This window comes from Triturus cristatus, chromosome 12 (assembly GCF_964204655.1).
Source record: "Triturus cristatus chromosome 12, aTriCri1.1, whole genome shotgun sequence".
NCBI classification, from domain to species: Eukaryota; Metazoa; Chordata; class Amphibia; order Caudata; family Salamandridae; genus Triturus; species Triturus cristatus.
In genome coordinates this window covers 61,160,474-61,182,269 of record NC_140595.1, presented here as the reverse complement: position 1 = coordinate 61,182,269, position 21,796 = coordinate 61,160,474, and the positions used below count along the sequence as shown (strand labels likewise).

The 21,796-nt window shown below is 45.4% G+C and overlaps 1 protein-coding gene across 2 annotated transcripts in view; it reads right to left on the bottom strand.

Annotated features, from left to right (window-relative positions):
* Positions 1-21,796, bottom strand: part of SCAMP4 (secretory carrier membrane protein 4) — a 72,660-nt gene that overhangs the window by 6,663 nt on the left and 44,201 nt on the right. For both annotated transcript variants that reach the window (XM_085639459.1, XM_085639460.1), the window contains exons 4-6: positions 4,972-5,128; positions 2,820-2,921; positions 1,411-1,528 (exon numbers count right to left, since the gene is read on the bottom strand). In XM_085639459.1, coding sequence (XP_085495585.1) covers positions 1,411-1,528; positions 2,820-2,921; positions 4,972-5,128 — 377 coding nt within the window. The remainder of the gene's footprint in view (positions 1-1,410; positions 1,529-2,819; positions 2,922-4,971; positions 5,129-21,796) is intronic.

Here is a 21,796-nt window from a genome sequence, read left to right as displayed (position 1 = left end):
CCTGGTTCATGGCGATTATCTGCAGCGATCATTACAATGGTCGCCTTTAAAACCTAAAAGAGTCTGCAGCGTGTCTTCTTCTATCCCAGAAGGTCAGTCTGTGCAATCACGAGAACTTTCATGGAATATCATTTTATAGTTGATATTTGGCCAGAGAAAGTTCCACACACATCAGTGAATTTTATGGCTGGTTTGGCTGTATTGTTCAAAAACCTGTAGTTTCATGCCACACGTCGCTGGATAGATTATTTCACATGTATGACATCATACCTCTGAACTGCGGATTTTTTCTAGTGGGAGGCCTAGTCGCCGTTTGATATCCTCACATCGATTAGACTCAGAGCAAGACCGTGCGGTTAGATAATGACAGTGCAAAGCACTTTGTTCATCGCCACCCTTTAGCTAATCAGCTTCCTGTCCATTTAAGGTAAACAAGAGCTGAACCCTGCAGTTTCAATCAGAGCTCGCTGTCCGCCGAATCTTGCAGGCAGCATCTTCAATATTCACGCTTCTAAGAACAGAGTGAATTTAACAAAGCAATATGTGGCTTTAATAAACCCTATTTTATGAACTACATAATTTTCTTTACTTTTTTATTATATGGTGTGCTCTCGTATGCCGCTTCTTGTTAGATTTCCCTGCTTGAAAAAAGAATCCTTCCCATGCAAACTGCAACAATATAAACATACAAGTAAAGATAAAAAGCAGTAAAGATTTTGCCGCCATTGAACCTTCTTGACCAATTTGGCTTTGTTTATCATTTGGGTGTGGGAGGCGGTTGGCGGCGGCGGGTGGGGGAGACTACCATAAAAAAAAAAAGACCACAATGGGATTAGCCAAAGGTAACCAAAAACCCAAAAATATTCAACAGTCTATTAAAAAACAGGAGTAGTGGTCTTTTTGTGCTTCAGCTTCTTTACTTTGTTTGGGAATATTTTGCCCAGCAATTAAACTAACAAGCAAAGAACAAGAATCCAGTGCACATGCACCCAGTGTGCGGTCTCTTGCACAGGTCTTTAAATGTTTATGGTAACGTATAATTCTCTCCGAACAACGGAATGGGATATCAGTGCACGTGCATCGAGTTGGCACGTTAATCAGCCAAAATAAGGAGGGCAAAGTAAAGGAACGTGGGCAAAGATAAGACAAAACAACAATAAGGGCAAATGAAGCAGACAGAATACCTTAAAAACCTTCAAAAGGTGGGAAAACACTACACCTTGCTTTAAGGCACACCTTGGTTGAGTGTTTACAACAAATTAAATGGGGGTGCCATGGAAGATGCAAGTTAAGGCAGTTTTCAGCTTCAAAGTATTTTTGTTTTTAAGGAGTCTTTTGATGGAGGAGAAACAACAACAGTGTATGGACATGAAAATAATGGATTCCATAAGATGAGATAATCGGACGTACCTTGATGAGGCAAAATGCCATTACGATGGTAGAAAGTGTAAACATTATCGCTGAGAAGAGCATGACCACTGCGGCACCAACGTTTGTGCTGAAGAAGGTAATGGTTGAAATCCAACCGCTGAAATGAAACAGAACCAGAGTCAGAATGTGTGGATAGGTAGGTAGTCCGGCCTGGTGAGGCTGCATGCAGAAGTAAGACCACCTCCACCCCTAAAAGAGACAGACACGCTTACATGTAGACCCTGCTGCAGACAGGCAATGGCAAACTCAGGAAATTCAATGTGAGCAAGGAGTCATGGAGATAAAGTAAATTGTAAAATTAAAGATTACTGACGAAATTGAGAGCAAAGGCTTCTGAGGAAAGGCTTGGGTAGGGGAGGGGGGTAAAAATTCAACTATCAGACAGATCAAGGGGCTATTGGGTGTAAAGCAGAGGAGGAAAGACACCAGGATGGAATGGACGAATGGAGAGTGAATTAAGGAATCCAGAAAGTAAAGGGGGGGGGGGGGGGAGGAAGGAAAATGAAAACACGGACGAGGAAAGTAGGCTAACAAGGGAATGTTTAGAAAGTGCTGGATGGGCAATGTACATAAAAAATAAGGAGTATATTCAAAACCTCTTGAGAGTAGAGCTTGGAAAACAAGGACTGATAAAGAGAAATACAAAGGTTAGAAACGAAAAGAATATGCAGAAACTACAGAATGCACAAGGATAGGCATCAGTGTTACTTCTAAGATGCAAACAATATCAATGTTATGCCCTGGTTAATTCTGTGTCTCATTTTGCTGTGTCTTGCACTTGGCTTCTTTTTTCCAGGTAGGCGAGTCAGGAATAAGTGTGGCTCTCTGTGTAGGTTCCTTCCAAGACTGAGGTGGGTGAGTTGGGGGCCTAGGACTAAGCAGGCAGTTTGTCCTTCCCTTAGTGGGGTTCAGGCAAGTCTGATATAAGTGACTTATAAATAACTGCAAATTAATTCCAATAATATGGTATGGATTACAGCCAAGGTCTAAGGCTTTTTCCAGTGTTGAGGCATCGATTTTACAACAACGCAGATAGTACTTCTGAGAAGGGGAGTTTGCACAAAGATTAGAGGGCAAGGAATGCCAGAGAGAATATATATTACAGATGCTAAAAGTGGAGGGATGGACATGAATGGGAAGCATGAACTTTCAGTTTACAAACAGGACCTGGAAAAACAGAGTGCAACTTTTTTGCAAATGCAAGAAAAATGCGTAAGAGCAGTATGTAGAAATTGAGGAGTGCAAAATCGAAGGAAAAAGAATAACTATTCTGAACAGGAGAAGAAACACTGTCAAATGATGAAGGAGATGTGAAATGCAAAAATGGTTAGAACGGGAATCAAAACGATCTCTTCTGATAATTAAAAAAACACTTTTTGTATTCTTACCAGGCTCCCCAACCGGAGATCCCAATTGCTTGAATAGCAGCCAAAAGAACCTGGGCCGCAATGACGAAGAAAAATGTCATGAAATTAAAGGAGCTGTCAGACCTGCAGGAGAGAAAGGGAGATACTTATTTGGGAAATGGAAGAGGCAATGGCATCTCCTGCATCTATAAGGAACCAATCAAAAACCATCATCAATCTTTGTGGGGATGACTAATATTAGCATGGAGCAATGCTAGATCCTGCAGCATGTACTTTCTTTCCTCAGCCACGCTTGAGCCCTGTTCAAACGCCCATTCCTATGATAGTACCAAGAGTATTCAAACATTCATTTTATAAACCCATATTGATATACTGATACCCCTTACTATTCTGGGTTCCAGCTGTCTTACTATTGTGTGCGAAATGAACAGTAGAGCATTTGTGACAATAGAACCAGGTTACACAAGTCCACAAGGCAGGGAGGGGTGTCGGACGTTTAGAAATTAGGCTGAAATTCTGGTATTGTGCTACTGCGGCATTTTTTTCCATAGTTATGGATTTGTTGCATTTGCTCAGTAATTATCACCTGTGGTGTAATCTAGAGATTTCAACAAAAGGATTGTCTCTACATTAAACGGATCAAAAATAAATAAAAATGTGGGATATGTATTCCAGCGCAGTGGACCGCTCTTCACAAGGGTTGACGGGTTTTCTTATTGCTTTACTTGCTTGTTAAACATGTATTAATGAGGTGTAACCTTTGCCCAGACAGTGTTACCATGCATAAAAATTACAATATAATGAAGTAAGATTATCACAAATTATGCTGCGTTACGCCGCATAATTTGCCTTTTCTTGTTGCCTAATTAAGTTAACCCTGCTACATAATTTGCTACTTGCTTGCACATAATTCCAGCGGCTCTGGAAATTACTAATTGGTTTGGCATTTCAAAACTGATTCACCTGCTCTGCTCTCTGGGGGGAAAAAGCTAAACCAATTCACTGTTGTAAATCGTTTACGTATTTAATGTTCTCACTCCTACAGCACTATCATTCTATTAACACACAGGAAGATCTCCATTAGCCACCCAGGGTTCACAAGGAAACAGAAAGTACTTTAAGAAGTAGAAGGAAAAAAAAAGGACGTATGCACTTTTAGAGACAGGAAATGGGAAAAAGATTTTTGAGCAACACATTTTGATTCAAATATTTTGTTCCGAAATGTATACTTTACATTACTTAATGCTTTGCAAATATTTTTATAGAAGTATTTAATTTGAACGGTGGTCGACCATTCTCTAATGATACTCTAGTACTAATTATACTATTACTCCGGTCCAAGAATCTACGCAACCAGGCACTCTTCTCAGATCGTACCCATAGTCCTCTCTACCAGGAAACGTTATCTCTGGTTCAGTAATACAGATGTGGTTTAAATATTGCATTTTGAATCACATTTCTTTGGAACCATTTTTTATTCTGTCTTTCTCCACCAAGATTTAAAGTAGAGCAATCAGGGCCTCCAGCCTCCCTGTGGATGGACAGGATCTACACCTAAGCTGGATAGAGGTAGGTCTCCTTGAGAGTGGCAGGATAAGGGACCATCTGTTGGGAACGCAGAGAACTAACCACTGCCTTAGCAAAGACACCATCTGGAAATAGGTAGCCCGGTGTACCACGTTCCATGAACAAGAAGCAACATGATGTGAAGCATCTAAAAATCCCATGTACAGCGGCAGATATCTCCATGAAGGCTTCCATTTTGTTTGACTGCCCACATGAAATATCAGTTGCATATAGGTTAATGTTTCGTTTAATGAGACATAATTCCCAGGTTGGTCCTAGGGAACACCTTATTGAAAAGACAACCTGACTAAGGGGAGATTTGTTTGGTCCAGTAATTAGCCAGGCACCTTGGTTAGGGTAGATAGAGCCACACAGGTTTAACTATTATATAAACTAGAGGTTCTGTAGTTCGTCGTATGCTACATTTTCTACCACATGAGCCACTTGGTACCTGGAAATATTGCTTTTCTTTAAGGTTTAACTCTTATAAACTTTCCCCAAACATCTCCCTATGCATTCTTTCACCTGGTAAATAGACACAAACCTTCCACCCACAACTTTACACAGCTTAAGCATGTTCCAATTCGAATCGCAAAGTTCAACTCACCGGAAAGCTTTATAAACGGGCCGGAACCAGCATATGTAGCTGCAGGGACTGAAAACGATGAGCCAAAGGAAAGCCAAGCCGAAGTTGACACCATTACCACCGCCGATCCACCAAGCCAAGCAAGCGATCAGGTTCACTGCCAGAGTGATGCAATAAACTGCAGAAACATAGTTGGAGTGAAGAAAAGATAAAGGAAGAGAATTAAAAAGAGCATTTTATCCTCGTTAAACGCATCTATGTCACTCAAGATAACAAACATCAACAAAGTATTAAAGAGTGGAATAACTAGAGTCTAAAACACAAGGATCTAATATACAGTGGCAGTAACAGGTAGGACATGCACACCAGGAGTGTGAATGAGGTGGGCAGCACACCTTTCACTTTAAAAGTGGAGGGTGTAGTGTGAATGCAGGAGAACTGAGCCAGGAATGAATGCAATCCAGGGAAAGTTACACTGGCTGAAAGAACAGAAAGTAGAAGTAAGTGTCTGACGAAAGAAGTGTCAGAAGAGACCTAAGAAAGGGCATAAAGAAACAAAAAGCAGGACAGGGAGTAAGCAAGAGTTGTATGAGCCACAAGAATGAGGGTGTAGTGGAGAGAGCAGTAACAGTGGGAGCAAGTGCAGATTAAATGAGTGGGGTGAAAGAGAGGGTCGAGGAACCGGATGCAAGTGCAGGCCGAGGGAAGAGGAAGTAACAGAGGGATCAAGAAGCAAGAGCAAGATAGGAGAACAGGAAGCAAGAGCAGGCTGAGGGAGTAGGTTTAAAGAGCAGTGGAGCAAGTATCACTACGTGGGGCAAATTTGTGTTTATGAAGTGGGAAAAGAACACGTTCAAGGGGCAGGAGGGGATTCAGAAAATGGGGGAAGGGTCATTTTCGGCAGCGGGGTTTATGATCTAGCTTGGAAACAATGTGCAAAGGTGATTCAGAAACAGATACCATGAGCTTCTTTGAGGAGTACTGGGAAAGGTGCAGGTTGAAGGAATGTAGACTCCATTTGGGGCAAGAGTGCACTGAGGGAACAGGGGGTCAAAAGCGAGTTTCAGAACAGATGGGCAAAACTGAGATTGGAAGCTAAGAGACCATGGTTGTTTAAAGGAAATGTGTTTTTTCTTTAACATATATGTCTGGAGAACAATGATAACATGGGAGCTTTGCAACACTATACCATAACAAACGTGAAAATCTCTAACACAATCTCTTAAAGTCCAAAGTATTTAATATGGAAAACTTGCACCAATCAATCACAAAAACAGTTAAGCAACACTCAAACATGGCAACACAGACATGCACAGAAGGAATATTATTTCAGTACTCAATTTACAAACAGCTACATTTCCAAAATTTTCCAAAAGGTCAGAAGCAAATTACATGGAATTAGACTACAAACAAGTCATAATTGAAGCCACTAAAAGCACAAGTTACCTACTTGTGTAACGATATATCTGTAAGAGACATTAGTTAGTGATAGATTTCTTACCTTAGAATAGCCCCAGGCGTCAGACTGGATCCGGAAGGTTTTCGTCAGCAATACTCGTGTGCGTCGGTCGGCGGCGTCGTGCGGCTCCGCGTACGTCACTGGCGTCGTAGTCGCAGAGATGACGTAGTCGGAGCTACTTAGACGTGCCCACGTGCGCTGACGTCAGTTCTGTACACGACTTTTCCGCGCCAGGAATGCAGAGCCATGTCAGAGACCGACTACTGGTACAATAGAACTAGGGCCCTGAAAGGGATGACCTGAACTCTAGAGAACAGTTCGCAGGACGGGGAGGATGGGCGGGCGGTAAGGAATCTATCACTAACTAATGTCTCTTACAGATATATCGTTACACAAGTAAGTAACTTTTGCATCTGAAACAGACACGTTAGTGATAGATTCCTTACCTTAGAATACATAGCCAAGCAATACCAACCTTGGTGGTGGGTCTGCGAAGTGAAATCACACCAGAAAGTCACTGAGAACGTCACTCCGGATTTGACTGTCAAGGCAATAGTGCTTAGTGAAAGTATGCAGCGAGGCCCACGTAGCTGCCTGACAGATAGCTTGCAGAGGGACACCACATCCTAATGCTGTAGTAGCTGCTGTCGCCCTGGTAGAATGGGCACGCAGCCCAACCAGAGGTTCCTTTTTTGCCAGAGAGTAATAGGCTTTAATGCACAAGACAACCCATCGTGAGATAGTGGGCTTGTGCACGGCCCGACCTTTCTTGGCACCCACGTAGCCAAAAAAGAGCTGGTCATCCACCCAGAACTGCAGTGTGCGGTTGAGATAGAATGAAAGCGCACATTTTGGGTCCAGACGGTGGAGCCTCTCTTCCTCTCTTGAAGGATGCGGAGGCGGAAAGAAAGTGGGCAGAATGACAGTCTGCCTGAGATGAAAGGCAGTGACTACTTTCGGTAGAAAGGAGGGACGTGGTCGAAGCACAACCTTGTCCGGATGAATCGCCAGGAAAGGAGGTTTACATAAGAGCCTGAAGCTCACTCACCTGCCTGGCGGAGGTGATGGCCACCAGAAAGACAGTTTTTAAAGTTAGTAACCTCAAAGGACAGTTATGAAGAGGCTCAAAGGGAGCGCACATTAAGTATGTGAGAACTTGGTTCAAATCCCACTGAGGCATCACAAAAGGAATAGGAGGGAAAAGGTGAGTAATGCCTTTGAGAAATCTATTGACAACAGAGGAATTGAAAAGAGAGGGCTGATCAGGCAGCCTGAGAAAGGCTGAAAGAGCAGAAAGGTAGCCCTTGATAGTGCCCAGAGCAGAGCCCTGTTGGGCCAAAGAGAGACGGAACAATAGAACCTCAGAAAGAGGGGCAGAAAGGGGATCTACAGCTTTCGCTGCGCACCATGCCACAAACGTGTTTCACCGACATGCATACACAGTTTTAGTTGAGGGACGCCTGGCTGCCAGAATCACATTACAGACTTCAGGATGCTACGAGCTTGCAAAATGGCTGCTCGGAGCTGTTGCTCCGTAATGAACCCGACCTTTTTCCTCCTGAACAGTGATCTGCTGCCTCTCTCTGCCACTTAGATCACCGATTCCGCAACCGGAGTGCAGGCGGATCCCCTGAGGCTAAGTGCGGTCCTTCTCCGATCTACCATCGTGGAGATATACTGCAGATGGCATACTGACGTCTCCTGGGCTCATTCATCCAGAGTTCTTCCTGAGTTTGCGGAGCAGCGGGAACGCTGCGCCTTTGTGCCCAACTGGTCTGCGGCCCACCGATGTAATCTGCAGCGTAAGCGCAGTGATTTGCCAGCCGGTAGGTTGGGGGACGCACTGGGCGCTGAGGGGAGTCTGCTCCGATCCCTTGAGGATCCCGCCTGCCATTTTCGGCACCCGCCGGGAGACGGAGGGCGGCATGTGGGGACATCGTTGCTATTACCGGGAGCACTGGGTCTTCTTGACCAAAACTCAGGACCAGGGCTGAAAGATCGGAATCATAGCCCGTATGTCCCGGACTCGCTGTTTGGGAGGATAAACCCGAAACTGCGCCGTATCGAGAACCGCTCTGATGAAGAGGAGCTTCTGAGAGGGAATCAGATGCAACTTTGGCACGTTGATGGAAAACCCCAGCGAATGCAGGAAGTCGGCCGTAGTCTGGAGGTGGGAGATGACTGCCTCTGGCGAGCCTGCCTTCAACAGCCAGTCGTCGAGATAGGGGAAGACTGAAACCCCTGATCTGCGCAGATGAGCTGTGACCACCACCTCAACTTTCGTGAACACCCGAGGGGCGCTGGTAAGGCCAAAGGGGAGCACGGTGAACTGAAAGTGCTCGTGGCCTACCGTGAACCGCAGGTAACACTGGTGGGCCGGCAGGATGGGGATATGAAAATAAGCATCCTGCAAGTCCAACGCTACCATCCAGTCTTGCGGGTTCGGGGCAGACAAGACCTGAGCAAGCGTGAGCATCTTGAACTTCTCCTTCCGGAAGGAAGCGATTGACGTTCCGGAGGTCTTAGATAGGACGTAGGCCCTTGTCCTTCTTTGGAATCAAGAAGTAGTGAGAATAACAACCACGACCTACTTCTGGCGTCGGAACGAGTCAATGGCCCCCTTGGCCAAGAGGGCCGCAACTTCCTGCCAGAGAAGTGCCAAGTGATCCCCCGACATGCGGTGGAACTGAGGCGGCATGGCTGTAGGGGTAGTCTCGAAGGGGAGGGAGTAGCCCCGTCAGACTATCTGCAGAACCCACCTGTCTGAAGTGATGGTGCGCCAGTGGGGGAGGTGATGGCGAATCCTGCCGCCCACTGGCATCTGGTGGGCCTGAAACACCGGACTAGGAAGGTTTAGAGGCAGGTGCGGCGGTGGACTGACCTGCTCGCTGGCCCCGTGAGCCACTTCGGCGGGCACCCCGAACCCGGCTGCGCTGAGACTGCGGCTGCGCAGGCCGGCGGCTCTGAAAGGAACGCATGTGGGCACCTCGACCCTAACCTCGAAAGGAGCAAAAAGTAGACCCCAAGGGAGCGCGCGTGTTGGCAAGACCCAAGGACTGGGCCATGGCCCGGGAGTCTTTAAAGCGTTCCAAGGTGCTATCTGCTTTGTCACCAATAGGCGTGTGCCATCAAAAGGCATGTCCAACAAAGTGTTCTGGACATCCCCAGAAAAGCCAGTTGTCCTGAGCCAGGAGTAACGGCGTAGCGCCACTGTTGTGGAAATCGCCCTGCCGAGGGAGTCGGCCGTGTCAAGGCCACAACGAATAGTGAATTTTGCAGGATCCCTCCCCTCGGTAATGGCTTGGGAGAGCACCGCTCGAGCTTCCACTGGGCACTGAGGCAGCACCTGTGCTACAGTGTCCCACACAGAGTGGGAATAGCGGCCCTACAGGCATGCAGAATTGACCGCTCGCAACCCGGAACTGTCAGAGGTGAAAAACTTTTTCCCAAACTGCTCACGTTTTTTAGATTCTTTATCCGGAGGTGCGGAAGGCAATGCACTGGGAGAGGGAGAGGCCTAGACAACCAGACTCTCAGGCGTTGGGTGTTGCGTGAGAAAACTGGTATCGCCCGGGGCCGGGCGATGGCGCCGTGCCACACTTTTATCCACAGGAACCCCTGTGTTAGGCTTGGTCCAGGTGCTTAACAGAATGGGCAGCAGCGGCTCTGTGGAAGAGGTCGCTGGCTGCAGTACCTTAAGTCAGGAGATTAGTCCTAACAGGGACGGAAGGGAGCTCGAGGTTAAGAGCCTCAGCAGCTCTACGCAACACCACAGGAAAAGTTCCCATCTCCTCTGGGGCCACAGAAGAAGGAGACAGTGTACCAGGGTGTGGAGAGAAATCCAGATCGCCTGGACCTTTGACTTCACCTTCCTGCGAGAGGGTCCTCAGACCCCTCTCAGTACTCTACCTCGTCAACCGGTAGTTTAAGAGGCTGGTAAGGGCGAGGGGCCCGGGGAAAGGGGGTAAACTCTCCACCTGGAATAGGGATTGGAGGGTAATAAACCAACCCAGGCTTGAAATAGTCCAGACCTGGAGGCAACGGCGCCCTGTCCGGAGCCAACGGTGCCACAGGGTATCTTGCCGGCGTAACCGAGGCGAAAGGCGGCGGCACAAGGGCAGAACCACCCAACGGGTCCACGGGGCCCAAAGGTGTGCCGGAGGGACCCGATGGGGCAAATAAATGGCCCATGGCCGACACTAATACCTGTATCTCCTTCGGAGTCGCGTACGGTCCCCGGAAAGGTGGATAGGCCGCAGGCAATAACGCAGGCTCCACCGGAGCCGTGGGGAAGTGACGCCCCATCCACCATGTCCCGTGACCGGGGAGGGGTAGACTAAGAGCGACGTCGCTTCTTCGATTTTTTATGGTGCTTTGACTTACCTGCCCCCGATTCTGACGTACGGTGGTGTCGGCCCCGCGACCGGTCTCTTGACCTTTCGCGGGAGCGGGATCGTGAGCATCACGGAACCGAATGCCAGGCCTCTAACAATTTTCGGGAACGCTACCTCAAAGCCTTCGGCGCCATGGCCCGACAATCGGGGCAAGCCTCGGGGTCGTGGGCGTGCCCCAAGCAGAAGAGACACACATCATATGGGTCAGCCACCAACATGTTCCGATGGCAGGCCCGACAGGACTTAAACCCGGGCATCTCTACTGCACCAGAAGTCGAGAACTCGACAAAACAAGAGAAACCAGTCTCTCGAATCAAAGTTAAAATATGACTAGGAGTACCGCTCTCTCTCGGATCTGCGCTTGCTGGCGTGGAAAAAGAAAGAACTGATGTCAGCGCACGTGGGTGCGTCTAAGTAGCTCCGACGAAGTCATCTCGGCGACTACGACGCCAGCGACCTACGCGGAACCGCACGACGAAGCCTACCGACGCGCAAGGGTACTGCTGACGAAAACTTTCTGGATCCAGTCTGACACCTGGGGATATTCTAAGGTAAGGAATCTATCACTAACGTGTCTCTTTCAGATTGACTTGGCAAGGATTTTGGGATTTTTTAACCTACAGTTTGACAGACGGTACTCTGTCCATCAGGGTGAGGGAGGACATTACATCCGCCACCCTGACAGACTAATGTCCACCAAATTTAGAGGTTAACACGGGCACAGCTATCACACTGATAGCAGCTGAACCACTGCTGGTGGTTGCTCTCCCACAGGTTTAGATCAAGTCTACATTTCTAGTAACTCACAGCTGTGAGTTGTAGGAAAAAGAAGCATGAGCCCAGCAAGGAGAGGGTCTTTCTTGAGCCACAAGATGACCTACAAGTTTCTAGAGGACAGATGATCCGCTTGGAGCACCCCTTATGTAACCAAGTCTACAGAGGAGCCATGGGATCCAAGTGCCAGCTGATCTGTAAGTGGTGCAAAGGATCAACCGGCGAAAAGCATCACCTGGGCCATGTAGATGAAGACCTGGTTTCCTGTATCATCACTGGAGCGTCTGCACCATTCTTAGCCCGCCACTTGCCTCAGATTGTCCACATATGCCCTGTTCAAGCCAAATAGAACCTAAAGCTCTTGAAACTCCTCCCCTTCAGCACGGAGGTCTGTATGTATTGCGATATCCCTGAAAACCAGGAATTGTACAGTTGAAGGCCAGCTCCTCGGTGATCTGGTGAACCCTTGGATTCCGAACGGTGCACTTGCCACTGACAAAGCTTGACCCTGGAATGTTTTTAATTGGGGGGTCTCTGAAGGATGGTACCCTTGATGTATACCACTGTGGGTGCTGCCGCACTACTACACCTGCCCCACTAAGAAACAATGAAGTGCGCTCAGGTCTTAAGAATCCTCTGAGAACTTGAAATGTGTCCAGTCTGGGCAGTGGTTAGTAAAACGCCTGGTCATCACTCAACTCGACTAAAAGAGGCTCTTGGCAGTCTGAAAATCTCCACTGACCTAACTTGGATGAAACTGTTATTTTTAGGAGTGGTGGGTTTTTGGGTTGCAGAGTTACGGCTTTTTCTTGGAGCTGGAACTCAAGAGCCGAAGCTAAGACCCATTGAGTTGCTAATGTTGAAGCGAAGGCCAGATACCATTGAATCGGCGGACCAGGCAAATCGCAAGGCTGCTAAATAGTCTTCTTCTTGTCTGTAACCTTCTTCCCTTTCACTGACACTTTGTCAAATGAGCAGAAAGGGCCTGAAATTCTAATTCAACCAGAGTACCAGAAACCAACTGGGTACTACTGACTGTAACAGCAGTGTCTCAGAAAATCAAGTGAACAGTGCGCGAACACTTTAACTATGTGGAGGTGTATCAGGTGCCCGAATAACCATATGGTTTTCGATGTACATCATATCTTTAATTGCTGTTTTTCTTATCTTTAAATGGGCAAAACAAATATCTTTGAAGCTACAGCACTTACTGGACACTGGTTATTGAGTGTTCTTTAGTATATGCCATGGTACACAGCTTCTACCTCCACTAACTCGTAGAGTACGCATTTACCACTGGAACTTGCTGTCCTGGGGAGTCAAGTGCCTAAAGGTGGTATCTTCTTGAGGCAATGCAGTGCCACTGTATTTGTGGTAGTGGCATGCCGGTGGTTTGAGACTACCCATAAACGGTTATTATCCTGTAACCGCTGTCCAGGACCCAAAGGCCAGAGATAATTTAGGTCAAATTTTAAGTCAAATAAGATTCAGCCACAAGCAAAAACAGAGTTCAGCTCATAGACACCCGTTCTGTACAAAAACCAAGTACAAAAAACAGCCAATCCTCTACGATTAAGTCATTTAAAAAAAAAAACCTTTTCCCTAATGTCGAGGTAGGCATCATTTTCCCTTAGTACACCATCAAAATCTTTTGCCATTGCTCAAAGGGATCTTGCACAAGCCCAATCAATTAAGAATGTAACAAATTCTTCCCAAAATGATTGGACAATTGAATGTCCACCAAATTAAACTCTTTCTATAAATGCTTTTGTTACAGGTGGTTTAAAAGGTGCCAGTCTACACTATGGAACACTCAGTTCAGGGCATCTCACCCTGAAGAAGTCCACAAGAAGAAAGGGGGTGCGGATATTGGTTTTTAAGTTAGGGCAGGGCATCGGTGCCAGCAAGCAAAAAGTCTAGCCAAATAGGTTGAGCTTTAAGTGTTTATTAAAAAGGAGAACATTGGCATTTCCAGAGCTGTTAACAAGTGAAAAAAGAAGCAGCAATTATCTGATAATAATCGACTGCTTGCAATTGCCTGAGGGTGCAGTAGCTGTGTGTGATGCATGTTTATGTACGACTAGCCACTTTCTAGTTTAAAGAAAAAACAAAAAACCCACCAAGCTGACCCATTCCAGATCTAGCCACTAGGTGGCAGAAGAATACTAAAGCACCGACTACAATAGGTTTGTGCTTCAATACTAATTTGATGGCCAATCCAATCCCAGTGGTTTCTAGATCCAGTTCATTACTATATACTAAACATGTTGTAGCTTAATGTAGGACTTACAAGTCTTTTGTAGTTAATCTGTGTAGCGTTGATTCTCTGTGTGTTTAAAAGAGCTTACCTGTAGGTCTGTGACTAGAAGACACTCATTGTGGCCCCTTGTCTTCAGGTGTCTGCTCATGAGTCACAGATCTTCACTCGGGTCCCTCAGTCCATCTCTCACACAGCTCTCATCTTATCCCACCTACATCGATTAGGGCACCCTGGACTCCCAGATCGCTGAGAAATGGTCCCTTCTAGTCCAAAAGATGTTGGCTGAGTGATCACACTGATGTCTTTCACAATAGACTATGAGCCCACAGGCCCTAAGAACAACTAGGAAACAAACACTGGCAAAGCCAACAGGTCTGGAGTTGGCCACAAGCCTTTTTGATTAGTCAATGCTTGTTTTGTCATAGTTTTTGGAAAACGTTATTGTTGGGGAAGCTGTGGGCCCCTCATCAACTTATAAAAAATAAATAAAAAATATTTTTGGGTCTCTAAAAGCACACACTGCCTAAATAGACTCAGGCACTCAAAGGAACTACGGGTGCATGAGCGCCTTGTAAGAAGGCAGAAGGACTATGCTCACAGTGAAGTCCACTAAAGGCTGAAGCCAGCTGAGCGATATCCCCATGTTGTATTCTGTAGCTGGCGAAAGAAAATGTGATTGACACAATAACAGACCAATGGGTGAAGAGGGCTGGCTGAAAACCCATACAAGTCAGTATAGTAAATGTATAATTTTAGTAAAATCAAAAGGTCTTGGCTAATACGAGACCTAAAAAAAAAGCTAATATGGACTAGAGATCGTAAGCAAACTGACTAAGACGCAGAGATCAGCTCCCGCAGAGCTTGACTGATGATGCATTGGTCTTAGTCCCTTATTATAACGAGGTGGCGACCCAGTCCACACTCGCGGGCCACCCTCAAAAAGAAAAGATGAGCCCTAAATTTTCTCCCCTGCCCGGGGAAACACTAGCTTTAATCAACCACAGGAAGGAAACTCGACAATTAGAAAAGAAACGTCTGAAAACACCCCTTTCTCATGCACTCTCTGTCGTCTTGAGCTGGGAAGGAGCTGTATAAAGACATTTACAAGACAACATCTACTTTTTTCAGTTCCTAAATTAACCACCTAACCACAAACTGAAAAAAGATCTTTGAAGTGCAAACAAAAAAGAAAACAAAAAACAGCCTGGCCGTCCGTCAACCCCATAGCTTCGATTAGCTGCCGAACTCTTTATCGAAAAAAGCTTCCAAATCATCCCAAATACTGCAGTCTTTGGCAAAAATGACTACCCCAAGGCTCAATGAGGCCAGTGAATATTGTTAATGTCCCCTTGAACAAGGTATAATAATGGGTGTCAAAAGAATCGGGTATTTGAAGTTTCTCCTTAAAGAAGCATTGACAAAGCCAATAAGTTGGGCTGTCATGTAGTAGCACCTACAAAGATGGTGGACACAGATGCTGGTATGGTGGTGGTAAGAGTGCTGCTGGTGTGGTTCAATGATGGTGGTAGTAGTGATTGAGGTAGGAGAGGTGGTGATGGTAATGGCACGCTCATGTGTCCTGACAAAAGAATTTTAAAAAGCTTATATCACAGAAAAAATGAATAAAAACATTGTGTTCTCTATAAAATACAGACAGGAAGTAAAGAATTGAATGTGGGATGATTGCTAAATATTTTTCCGATGTCAAATAGTCCCTTGAGGATTTCAATACAAGCCCTCTATACGAGGAGGAAGAACACACCAAACAGCCAATAGCATGTGGTGAGAGAGTGATACTCTTCTGGGTGGGGTCAAAGCCCACTCTCTATAAAGGAATGGTAACAATACGTCATGCAGACAACTGAACTGTCAACCAGACAACTGGGTGGTGCCTCTGCACAGAAGAAGAGTTAGGAGTCCTTCCTTATTTATAATAATAAGCCAATCAGCAGCCTGACATTCTGGCCTTAATTTGAGAACTCTGTAATGAAGTGAGTGAAAAACTACTTTGAGGTACCGAGGGGATAGCTTGACTCTAGCCAGGTTTAGGTCAGGACACAGCATCAGAAATGAACTTGGAACTTTCTAACTCAGAGATTTTATTCTGACATAGACAATCCTTCCTGTCCAAGTGTGTTACCCTTACTCCTGCTTTGATGCCATGCCTCCCAACCTCCTGTGTACTCTTGCGCAGTCACCGATGCTGCTGCATCCCTTATGCTTAAAAGCTTCTACTGCCTCATGCATTTTTATAGAATGCTGTTTTCCTCAGGGTGCGGTACATCCGAGAGCAAATATTTGTACTGCACACTCAACTGACAAACTCAATTTACATACTATGGTGGAACAATGTTTGTTTCTCTCTCTCTCTCTCTCTCTTTCTCTCTCTCTCTCTCTCCCCGACAATTTTAATAGCAAAATTCTGTACACTATTTCAATGCGAAGAGGCAGGATTGGTGATGTAGAAAACCATGTAAATAAAAATGCAGAATGAGAGGTATGACTGAAAAGATGAAACTTACAGTAAAACTGGTGGTGTACTAACTATTGCATTGTAGCTCAGTTCTATGTATGTATTTATTTCCAATGGAGAGGACGGTAAAAGGACGTCTGTCACAAACGCTACATAATCATGACAGGACGTGGCAACAATTACAGAGTTAGTTGAATGCATGTTAATCGAGCTAATGAAGGGCTGCATAGGTGATGTAACCTTCCAAATGAAAGAATTGTTTTCCATAGAAATCGAGGATCCCGATTATGGAGGGGGAGTCGCCTTCTGAGGTCTTGTTAACAAAGTAAGGTGGAATGTTAAAAAAACATGAAAATCATGCATTTAATTGAAACAAAGAACTTTTTTTAAAATAACGTTTTAATTCTACTTAAAAGGCATGACCAGCCTGTAGCTCGCTGATGCCATCATCAGCAGGAAAGTCATCTGGGTAAGGGATGGATCAAAGACGGCTTCCCAAACTCAGGCCCAACATGCTTTAAAAACATCTCGATGTCACTTATGCTTTTTATCTTTGTCTCCACATACCAATCACAGAATCGAAACTCTGCTTACAGGTCGCTCCCAGGTATGTGGTATTTTGGCTGCAGAGCAGCAAGACGCTCTTCTGAAAGACAATGAAGCCGATAGCTTAAACTTTTAAGCGCCACAAATGTAAGCGCCACTAGTGAGGGGTTAGGGTTCACCCTCAGCGGTAACCAATCATGCCTAAGAGGTAATTGAATGTGCCTACTCTAACCAGGGATCACACTCGGCAACTCTGGGCATTAGCTTGCCTCATCTCCACAACGGCCCCCCACATTCGCTGGGGATGCCTGGTTTCACCTTGGAGATACCCAGGAGGGACCATCTCACAGGGATAGCCAGGACGGGTTCCCCAGCGGTCTACAGCGCCACGACGCCTCAGGGCAGCAGTGCGCTTTACAAGACGCATACATTTACATTTACATGTGCATGCTAATCCGAAGTAGTTGTTAAATTGCAGAAAAACAGATCTGGTTTGGGCCAAATAGGAACTACCTTTAAAAACGTTCCAGTGCTCTAGGCTGGAAATACTTTTTGTAAGGATGGTTGTTGCATTAGAATGATTAATAGCCAATAATCCTTCCTTATATATCTGCAGATTTTCTCTTTTTCCATGCACACGTGGATGTTGTAGCCTTTCATTTTACACAAATTTGTAGAAGGGAAAAAGCACAATGCTTCATCCAGCAGCATCCACAATCTCTTTGGCAGTCTTGGCGCACTGACGGTGATGTTTGGCAGTATTCAAGGTTCTGTTTCAGACGGTAAAGAATAATTCTTTCGGCTCTAACCTTGAAGATAAATTTGTGCTCATCCCCGAAGCCTCAATTCTTACCCTCCTGGATGGGCTTTTCCAGGGCCTTGAACAAAACAAGCATTGGCATAGCCAATAGGTCTCGCCTTTGGGATCTTATAAGTGTTTAGTTATGCAGCACAATATCCTTGGTGCAACAGCATCAAGTGTTGCATGGCTAAACACTTATGAGGTCCCAAAGGCGAGACCTATTGGCTATGCCACTTAAGAAGGAAAAAGATAGAATTAAAAACGTTGCACGTTGCTGTATAAATATGTTTGTATAACAAGTCTCAGAAAAGCTACAAGTCTCAGAAAAGCTTGCGGGATTGGGGCAGAGTGCTTAGTAGAGCAGAATCAACAGATGCCAGATTTGGAGGGCAGATTGCATTCATGGTAATGGGGTAAATTAGAAACTGCGTGGACAGAGTCTGAAATCAGTATGGTATAATAAATATTGAAGTATTGAGGCCAGAGATAGAGAGATACACTGAGGTAATGTGTGTGGGGGAAGAAATAAACGTGAGAAAGGTAGTCTGAGTTAGGATGAGAGGCGAGCAACAGAATAGAGATAATGATACCCACAGGAAGGATAAAGGGTGACAGAGAAAGAGAAAAAAGAGAAAGAGTAAGAAATTATGTGTGTGTGTGTATGCTTGAGAGAGATAGAGGAAGTGAGAGAGAGAGAATGAGTGAAATGGAGAGAGGGGAAAAAGATAAACCATGTCAGAATGAGAGTGATCACAGGCAGATTAAAGCAAATAGAGGATGAGTGCCTAGGTGATGGTCAAACAGAGAAAGAGACGAGGCAGAAGACTAGCGACGGAGAGAAAAAAGAGCAACAAAGAGGAAATTAAAAAGAGGAGAGGGGAAACAATGAGAGGAAGAGTGGAAAGAGATAAACAGAGGAGAGGAAGATGAATAAGAGAAAGGGTGATGGAAGTATTGCAAAATGAAGAGAAATGAATATACAGGAAAGGGGGAATGGGAGGAAAATACACAGAAAGCAGGGAGAAAAAGCAAATGAGTGAAGGGGAGAAAGTGAAACTGACTGAGAAACAAAATGTGAGCTGATGTTTGTCAATGAAAAAAGACAACGCTTGAGAACAAAAAGGTTAGGTAATGTTAGAATTGAAAAGTAGAAAGACAAGAGAAAAAAGTTATGACAGAGGGAAAGTTAAGAGGGGGGGGGGGACACATAGATATCAGCAAAATGAGAGCATTCTATAGAAAGAGTGAGAAGGGGTGCTGTGCCACTAGGGTTTGAAGCTTTACAATTACTACACACTGGGTCATGCAGTCTGATTCAGGAATATATGCTTGCTTCAGGAATCAGGAATGCATGCTTGCCTCAGGAAACATTAAACAACTCAAAAGTACTCATTTTCCCAGTGAGAATAGGTGTTTCTAGGTCAGAAAAGTCTGGACTTCTGATCTCATGATTATACTGATGATGTTGTTAGGAAATCAAGTAAAATCTTAAACGCTTTGAGGTACTTAACATACAGAGGGACCCAAGTTAATTCCCATGGTAATTTTCCTTTGTTCTCGGTAAATAGAAAACACGCATAGAAAGAGTAAAGTTTGTAAAAAATATGATCTCAGCGGTTCTGTATGAACACCTCGCCAGCGTGTACGTGCTCTGAAATGGTGAGACACCGATTAATGGGGGGTTGTTTAGCTGTACGGCAACCCCAATAAACATATGCTGAGAACTTGCTTTGATGCACTAGTTAAGCAGCTAAGTGCAACTTATTGTCCATGAGAGCACTTCCAAGAAAACAAGAGCCCAGACTGTCACTTGCCTTTGCAGATAAATGGCTTGCACTACAGTAGGGCAAGGACCCTAAAGAGGGCATTGTTAAAACTCTCTTTTCTCCAAGAGATTTTCCTTGCAGATTTTTCACCTCTGACCTTTATAAATGATGGACCGTTTTAGGAAGTGATATGCTGACTCCCCAACTTAGATGCCTCTTGGAAAAACCACTCCCCAAGTAGCATTCCTTCAGTAAGGAAAGGGAGAGGTGCCCTCAACACCATTTACTCCACACTCATGTTTATAAAGCAGAAGACTGTACCTTGGAGTAAGGTAGGAGATGTTTTTTGCAAAAATAACAGTTGATGGACAGAATGCAGAACAATGTCATACATTCACCCCAGTACAGAGATCTGGGCCTAAATCCATCGTCTTTTTGCTCACCGTGCCGTTCCAGTTTGAACCCAGCCATATGCAAATCAGTCCTGACCCTGATGTTTTTTACCTGCTTTGGAAGAGGTTTATATGCTAACATTCTGGAAATTAAATATTCTGTGCAATATTAGCAAAAAGCACATGAAGTCATCTTCTTAATTTGATTTCTAGGAGACAGACCATTCATTGTATTATGTATAACCTCTCAGAAAAGATACATTCACAGGAAAAAATACACATCCAGGGCCTTTTGGTGAGAGGGATGCCGGTCACACTCACCACAGCACAAAGTGAGCCGTCCTTAGCGACTGAGTAACACGGAATAAGAATCAATACAATGGTACTCGTATTTTCCTTGCAATGATGAACAGCTGAGTCAGCCCTGCAAGGTATACAAAGATGTCAGAGAGACAGCGAAAAAATGATGGCTGGAAAGGCCCGAATTAATGATTTTTAACTACTGGGAAATCCACTGGCAGCATTCCACTCCATAATTTTTTGCCCGTCAAGTCATTACAGCAGGGGTCTAACTAACCAAATGCAAAATCAGTCTTGGCAGCAGAGAACCAATCATATGCAAATCAGTCTTGGCATGAAACGTTTTGGTGCTGGCCAGGGTTGCTAGGAGCCATCCCCTGGGAAAAGAAAAAGCTTTTGGCTCATCAACAAAGCAGGCCACCTCCTCTTATCTATTGTCCTATCACTTCCCAACTCCTTGCCGCATTGTAGTCAATGCAAGCCAGCAGAAATGAAATGTTCACAGCAGGTCACCTCCTGTTTCACTGGTAGTACTCGCCGCTTAAACTTAAACACACCAAAACGTGGCACCTCTAGGTGCTTAAATGCAGGTGACATCACGCGACTCAATGGTTCCTTTTAAACTCGGACTCTGACGGGTGAAAGGCCCAGTCGGCCCTGCAGGGATATAGCACTGACCTGTAAGTCACAGAAACATCTCTGCAGCCGGCGCGCAGCCGACTGAGTGATCATGACACGACCCCCACTAAATTTGGAATAAAGAGAAATGTACATTGGCTAGCAGAGGAAGGGGGTTTATGGGATAGCCCCTTCACCCAGTGCCCCTTTACACGTTGTTAACACCTTCACTGCGGTTCTATCACATTCATACAATATTTACCTGACAAAAGTAGTCCCTGGGAAGGCCACATGCAAGCTATCGGTTTTGGGTTTGCGGGGCACGGTGACGTCAGACGAGGGCCTACATTAAAATCGAAAATGCGGAGGGACACAGTTGGTTTAGTGCAAGAGTGTGGAAGGGCCTCGTTTAATAGCATCAGGGGGTAAAATGCGAGAGGAAGGTGGGGGCAACTTGTTTAATGGCACACCTTATTTCACTGCATCAGAGGGGGCGCTGGGTGGGAGTTAGGGGAGCACCTTGTTACTTGTACCAGTGGGGGTGCACATTGTTTCTGTGGCAAGGGGCACTGTTAGTGGTAAGAGGTACCTCGTGTTTACTGATATCCGTGTGGCGCTATGCAAGCGGTAAGAGCTGAGCTTGTTTGCTGGCATCAGGGTGGCACTGTGCAACTGTGCTCAATAGCGTCATAACCTAAAACCCCAGAATTCAGTAAATAGCTGAATCCTGTGGTCTGTGTGGATGTGTGTATCGTTCGTTTCCACTGCAGTTAGCGTGTACGATTTTCTTCCGCGCTCTACGATCGCGGTGTTTGATATTTACAGCCAAGACCAGGGTGGTGCTTTTAAATTGGAGACAAGTGTCTGCTTCATGGTGGCGCTTTCCCATTTTAACTCTCTGACTGACAGTGTACTCAAGTATGGGCTACGTACATCTTCGTTAAGGCCGGCAACGCGCAGAAAAAAGGAATCCTTCAGGACGGCTTGACAGGCAGCTTCCCATCAATGTGCCAATGTTATTTAATAGTGAGATATACCTTGCACAATTCACACAAGTGACTC